The following is a 7,665-nucleotide window of genomic DNA, read 5'->3' as shown; positions in this document are numbered from 1 at the left end:
GTGTGCATGTGTTTGTGTGTCTGTGTTTGTCCCCCAACACCGATGCTAGTGTGTTTACGTCCCCGTAACTTAGCGGTTCGGCAAAAGAGACCGTTAGGTTAAGTACTAGGCTTACAAAGAATAAGTCCTGGGGTCGATTTGTTCCACTAAAGGCGGTGCTCCAGCGTGGCCGCAGTCAAATGACTGAAACAAGTAAAAGAATAAAAAAATACATTCCCACGCTCATATAAATTGACTTAGACAGTAAACATCTATATACACACATAAACTGGAATGGGCTATGTTTATCCATACTTATAAATGCATATATAGTAATAGAAATATTCGATAACCTTTTACTAATATACGTACACACCTACGCACTAATAACGCAACTTAAGCAGTAACGATCTGTAAATGCACACACACACACACTCATACATAAACGATGACCTCCATACTTGTATTCAATAACCTTATGCCGACACACATACACACACACGTACACATAAATTAACTTAGGCGGTAAACATACGTATACACACATACGAGCACACATATAAACACACGAACGTAAACTCACATAAAAGCCAAAATGGACCATGGGCATCCATGTTTCGTAAAAAATCTTTTATTTTATTTTTTTATTATTTATATATTTCATTATTTTCATTATTTATTATCAATCTTTATTTTTATCCTTTATGTTTATTCTTACATGCTTTAATTCATTATTATTATCATTGTATTTAAATAAAAATAAAAATATTAACGCATGCGCGCGCGCACACATACACACACATACAATAAACACACTTTCTTTCGCTTAGTCTGTTGGAATATTTCAACTGATCAAAATATGAACTCTGTTAATGTCCATTTTGCCCTGAAGAACTTCCACCTAGAATACTGAAAATGCAAACTTATATTATTATATATGTTTTGTAATTTAAATTTGGTGTGAAGTGAAACAATTGTAGGCAATGTTTTTTTTAATAAATTAATTTATATCCATTGAATCTCTTTATTTCAAAACTTAATAATATTTGATGTTTTATAATATATGTATTGAAGAAATATCTCTTAAAAATATAATATATAAAACTATGGTATCTTGGATAAAACTATCCCTATAAAAGGTTTAAATATCCTCAAAGTGAGATTGTGTGTGTGTGTATATATATTTATATATATATATATGTATGTACTATGTGTATGTCTGTGTATATATATGTATGTATTTTAATATTGAGATTTCAATAAAGAGTATTTTAATTACGCCCCTCCCTTTTCTTTATATACTGTTGAATTAAATGAAAGAGAACATTTCTAGTTTGGGTTTATATGCAAATCTTAGCACTGTTTTCAGAACTTACATTCATTAAATGTAGTCTATGTCCTAAAAAAGCAGCATATATGTAGTTGCATGACCGGCTAGAAATAGAAGCTATATATCCCTTAAATCACCCTTATGTTTTAAAAATTGTGCCAGTAACTCATTGGTCAACATGGTATTAGACATATAACACCTAAAGAAGATGAAACGGAATGGTTATTACTGAACGCTTTTTGATCATATATATCCTGAATAAGGGCTGACCGAAGTTAAGCAACAGCAATGTTATACTATAATGAGTCAGAATAGCATGTGAAGAATCATTCAAAATGCTAGAAATAACAATTAAACTTCTTTCAAATCATGTCTTAATGTGTTAAAAATGGAAAGACTCGTTTTATAATGTAGTCTCAGGTTCCGTATTCCCATAAATTAAAAAAAATGGTATGTCCAGGGTTAAAACGGTTTTGATTATAATAGGTGAATTTGATCAAAGCCAATCTGGAACTAATCAATTACAACAAATATCACAAATCTCAGTAACTGAATTAGATGCTTTCGTGGTGGCGAATATCTAAGATGGAATGTTGCGCAGCGTTTACCACGTGACCTGTAATCAGAACCAGGATCCAAATCCAATGATTAGGGTGCCAGGCCGAGACAATTGCTGAACTCAGTAATTTTGACTAAACATAGCCAAAAGAATATTCAGAAAAATTATCTAAACTCAAACTTTTCCGATAGTTTGATGGAGTGAAGCAATATCGAAATACAAATTTGAACTCAAGATTTGTCACCAAGTCATCTGATACTTTCTTCAATCGGTCATATTGCTTCTACATAGTAACATTCTACAATATCGTTATGACATTGGTTATAGTAGTGCTCATAATGTGCATTACCATTTATGTATCATATAACAGAGACATTATCAACAAGTGATATAAGATCCCGTTTCAAGATCAGACTCCTTTCAGTACAGTCTTGTTATTCATATTAAATGTGTTTTATGTTGTTGTTGCTGCCATTATTGTTTAGCCCTAGGTCAACCTCACTTGAGTAATCATATGATGAAAAATATTCCAGCTAAGACTGTCCGCTTTTTTTCAGTGTATATAAGATAACAGTACCAAATGTGTCATTCATGTGTGAATTGAGGAACATTTGGTTACAATTTTTAAGTGGTCGAACGGCCATGTAGATTTCTCGCTGGTTCATTGGCATATAGATTACTTTCTTTGTTGTTGTTCTTTAAGCAAAATCAGCTCTGTTCATGCTGACCCATGATTCAAAAGTGTTCCAACCGTGACCAACCCATCTTTTTGCATCTATATTGTATATCTAGGACTGTGTTATATGTGACGTTAGTTTTTTAAGGCAGTAGGGAGTAAATTAGGGGGATTTGACTGTTTTAAATAGTAAGACGAGCGACTTGGTCGAGACTCCACCATTGGCTCTTGTTTGGTATAGTTTATTAAGAAAGATAAAAATAATTGCGTAATAGTAGCGCATCATAATATAGACAATTGTCTTGTCTGTTATATGTGACTCTTATTTGATTGAAGATTATTGCCACGCAGAAATAAGAGATTCGGCAAGGCAAGCTATTTCATTCTTACCATCTTGCTATGCTTCTTATAAACTTGTAGCCTCGTGATAGTCGTCCAAGTTGATTACCACACGTTTCCCGTTAATGTTCGGTGATGACGGAGTCGACTCTGGCAAGTCATCTTTTTTTGCCGCTTCCGTCATTGCCGACAGTTTATGTTGTAAGTGAGGATTGCCTAACTTCATGTTTCGCTGTTTAAGTAATTCCAGTTGAGTGTATAGGCGGCGGAATTCTTCCTGTTGGAGAAGATAAGACAAAGATCAACAAAACGAAACTGTTCTTTTTCACAACATAAAAAAAACAAAAACAAAACAAAACAAAAGAAGATAATATCAGATGTATTGAAAGATATTACCGGAGATAGATATACATTCAATCGCGTATGGAAAAAAAAAGCAAACATTTACTGGAGGTCCTAAAAGTAACTCTCGATTAAACATTTGTCACTTTATAAATTTATTTTCTATTTCAGATTTGTCGTTTGTTTAGTGTGAAAAAAGGTATGATATGATTATAATAGCGACATTTAATATAACGACTCTATGTATAACACGTTAATGCACACACAGACATGGAACAGCGCTCTCTGTGTTAATTTCTATATATCAGGTCATCCCATAAGTTCTGTTCGAATTTTGAATAAAGAAAACAAATGATCAAATGTTATATTTAATTGAAATTTAATCATCAGTGTACTTTCCCTGATTATCTATGACTTCCTTCCATCTATTTACAAGCTTTTAAATCCCATCAATATAAAACTCTTTTGGTTTCAAAACGAAGAACTCTGAAATGGTCGGGAGAAAAAGGTAGATGAGGAATTTTTTCCAACCAAGCTCTTCGATCTTCTGTTATGTGATCTTTGCATTGTGGGGTCGCGCATTGTCCTGATGAAACATCACTCCTTTTCGATTCACTAAAGCAGGTATTTTTTCTTCAAAGCTTGGTTCAAACGCTCTAATTGCTGACAGTAGTCTTGAGCATTGATTGTTAACTTAACTGTCCGCTATCTTCTTCATCTTAACTGTCCGCTACCTTCTTTTGCTAACTGGTTTTTATCACCACTACAGAATTTCTGAAACCACCTTCGTACTGTGAGATCGCTTGTGGACCCCTCCCCCACGCTCTGCTGATATTGGCAGCAGTTTGAGAAGCGTTGTGCCCAAGCGTGAACCCATGCAAGAAAAGTGAGCGAAGGTCCTTTTTTGTCATGTTCATATTTAAGGGCGCTTATGCTTCAAGAATGTTTTCTGTCTGAAATAAGTAGAAAATTATTAAAGAGCATACATCAATAATTAAGTATGTCAAAATTCACCTAAAATATAATTAAAACACTATGATAAAATTGCGTTTCAAAATACATTTAGGCCATTATTTTCGGAACAATCTAATAACATACTAAATCTCTAGGGAGACGTTCTGTTTGCTGACATCCTACAGAAGTTCCTGGTAAGCTCCAAATGACCGAGATGGTGTCTGTCCCTGGAGAGGCGACATTATGCGGAAACACCGTTGAAGAGGCTGACGTTATTGGGAACATGTTTTGCTTTTAGTACACTAAATCTCTAAAGAGAAATGTTTTCCAAGAATAAGCAAGTATCGTCCTACGTTTGTGTGCACATTCTTCTTCTTCTTCTTCTTCTTCTTCTTCTTCTTCTTCTTCTTCTTCTTCTTCTTCTTCTTCTTCTTCTTCTTCTTCTTCTTCTTCTTCTTCTTCTTCTTCTTCTTCTTCTTCTTCTTCTTCTTCTTCTTCTTCTTCTTCTTCTTTTTTTGCATGACATATAGACACTTAAAAAATGATACTATTATTGTAAGCATATATGATATTATTTCTATATAGAATTTGATAACGATACTTCTTTGAAACAATTGGATATGTTGAAGTATATTACTTTGTGATCAAGTAGATAAGATTTCGAGACTTTTCAATAAAACGTTCAAAGGGTTTGACGATGGACTATCGAAATTGAAGCTTTTCATATTTTTCTCATTCACAAGGATCTAGTTGTTACTGTTGTAACCCTTGATCAAAGGTGTTCCGTAACAGATTTGTTTGATCATTGTCACGTTTTTTCAGATAAAATGTATATAGAACCACATTATCGAATGCGGCCTCCTTCTTCACAGTATAAAGTATGGCTTGAGGGAAAATTGGCTCTTGTTTCCAATAGCTCAAACAATCACATAAATATCTTTTTCGCTAGTTTGACGGTGTTCACATCTCTGTAGAAATAAAACAGGCAAGAAAATAAATCTTTCTCTAAATAGAACGCTGGCCTCTGGAAGATAGCTTCTCAGTGAGAGAAAATAAAATATTCAGCAGCACAAGGAAACGAATCTTTTGGAATCATTTGGAATCCCAGAGTTGAGTCACGTTGACTATACTTACAGTTAAATAAACTCGACCGTTTCGTGGTCACAGACACTGCGCTTGCCCGATGATACCATACGAACCACCAGCCTCTCAGACGGTGGCAGAATACCGAATCAATACAGCCCTCGACTTTAAATCTTAGTTTATTTCAGATGAAGAGATACAATTACGAAGAATATTAAGGAGAGAGTTGTTAGTACATAAGTTACAATATCAGTTCCTTCGTAGAAGAAACTTAACTATAGTTGCTTATGTGAATCATTTTAGGAGAACATAACTCAAAACAACCCCAGTGTATTCGTTCTTAGAAATCCGTGATATACTTAAATAATTATGTATTTATTGCTAATTATTTTTATCGCAATTTAATGTTTATAACGCCAATTCATCAGAAAATAGCTATGAATACACCTACTGGCACATATTTACACGTTGCTTTGTAATTTGTTTCGTCACTTTAATGTAATCAATGTAATATTGGCCTGTGGATGTGAACACACTAGAAGTATTGCTTCCGTTTCTTAAACCATGATAGTTCCATGTTGAAAATTTGAACGTTATTCCTCCGTCATCGATAAGTACCAGTAATATAATGTTAGTCTACGAGGTAGCTGAATCGATATTCTTGTTGCCAGATTGTTAGCTGAAAAGACGTTCGTTGGAAATGCATCACTGATTTTAATTACTTGTGTCAAAGATATTTAACGTAACATTATATCAGGCTGAGTAAAAGGTAGGCAACGTTTTGAAATATAAAATTCATCACAATATATTTCAACAATGCGGACATTTCATTCATCAAAGTAAGTACCATTACATTTTTGCCAACGAGTTACAAGTTTGTTTATTCCGGTAACATAAAAACCTGGAGTTCTGGAGCTGATGAACTCTTTGAACGCACTTTCAGTATCGGCTTGATTTTTGAACTCCTTCTCTCGCTAGAAACCATCAAGGTGCTTGAAAAAGTGATAGTCGGTAGGAGAAAGGTCTGTGGAATAAGCTGGGTGGTGAAGAAATTCGTAGCCACGTTCTTTCAACTTCTAGAGAGGCGTCATTAGTGAAACGTGTGGTTGAGCATTGTCATGAAGAATGATTGGCCGTCTTCTGTTGACCAGTCGGGGACGGAGGAATAGCAGTTTTTCGTTCATTTTGGCAATTTCATGGCAATATGTTTCTGTAGTATTGGTTGTTCCGGGTTTTAAAAAGTTATAGTGGATGAGTCCAGCACTACACCACCAAACAGTCACCATAACCTTCTTTTTGAAGAGCTCGGGTTTAGGGTAAGTTTTCGGTGCTTCATTTTGGTCCAACCACTTCGAAGAACGTTTTCTATTATTGCACAGAATCCACTTTTCATCGCAAGTTACAATACGGTCGAGAAATGGATACGTCTGGTTACGGAGAAGCGACGAATAAATTTCGTATCCACGCATTTTCTGATTTTCATTCAAATCGTGTGGTACCCATTTGTCGAGCATTTTTGATTTTTTGATCGCATGCAAATGGTTGCAGGCAGTTTTCTGGCTAACTAGAAGTTCTTTTGCCAGTTCTCGAGTTGTTTTACGTGGAGCTTTCTCAATGACGGTCTTTAATTGGCCACCATCAATGACAGATGGGCGTCCACTACGATCACGATCTTCAAGACTCAGGTCTCCAGTGCGAAATCGTTTCATCATTTTCGAGCTGACCATTCGATGGTCATTTTCTCACCAAACGTTTCGTTGATAGCGCGAGCAGTTTGAGCTGCTTTACGTCCTTTTTTGAAGTTGAATAGCAAAATTGTTCGAATATCATGCTTTGACAGTTCCATTTCAGATGATTGTAACAACGGTGAAAAAATATCAATGTTAATTTACTGATGCATCTGAGCAAACCTATGTCTATATTATCAGACACTTGCAAAAAAATGTTGGAGAAAAATTCAAAACTCTGCAACAATCCGGTACAAATTCTTCATCGTTCAAATCATTGCTTACTTTTTTACTCAACCTGATACATATACATCATGAAGTGACACACCATAATTAGCTGAAAATTTCAGCTAATTTAGTCCAAGGTTAGCCTGATTAAACAGAAATGTTCTTCATGCACAGTGCTTTGAAAGCCACATTATCCGATATGTCCTGCGGTTTGAAAAAGATTTGGCTGCTATTTCTAGCCTAACAATTTCTTTTGTTGGTTTACATCCCTCTTTCAGGCATATTTTTCTATTTTAATTTTTTTGTTTTATTATTGATCAACAGAATTTATATAATTGCGACGGTTCGTGGCCTAGTGTGGAAAGAACTATAGGAAGTCATGCAAGAATAAAACATGACTATTCTCTTCTATTCTCTTTCTAATTTCCCTCATTGGAATCTGGTCGAT

At 34.8% G+C, this 7,665-nt stretch overlaps 1 protein-coding gene across 5 annotated transcripts in view; it reads right to left on the bottom strand.

Annotated features, from left to right (window-relative positions):
- The window catches only part of LOC106877599 (probable G-protein coupled receptor CG31760), a 1,064,573-nt gene that overhangs the window by 40,440 nt on the left and 1,016,468 nt on the right, over window positions 1-7,665 (bottom strand). For all 5 annotated transcript variants that reach the window (XM_052970509.1, XM_052970508.1, XM_052970506.1 and 2 more), the window contains one exon: window positions 2,935-3,160. In XM_052970509.1, the coding sequence (XP_052826469.1) occupies window positions 2,951-3,160 (210 nt within the window). In that variant the 3' untranslated portion in view covers window positions 2,935-2,950. The remainder of the gene's footprint in view (window positions 1-2,934; window positions 3,161-7,665) is intronic.

The sequence above is a fragment of the Octopus bimaculoides genome, chromosome 9 (assembly GCF_001194135.2).
Source record: "Octopus bimaculoides isolate UCB-OBI-ISO-001 chromosome 9, ASM119413v2, whole genome shotgun sequence".
NCBI classification, from domain to species: Eukaryota; Metazoa; Mollusca; class Cephalopoda; order Octopoda; family Octopodidae; genus Octopus; species Octopus bimaculoides.
Note: the sequence above shows the minus strand (reverse complement) of the source record. Positions and strands in the feature narration are given on the sequence as shown.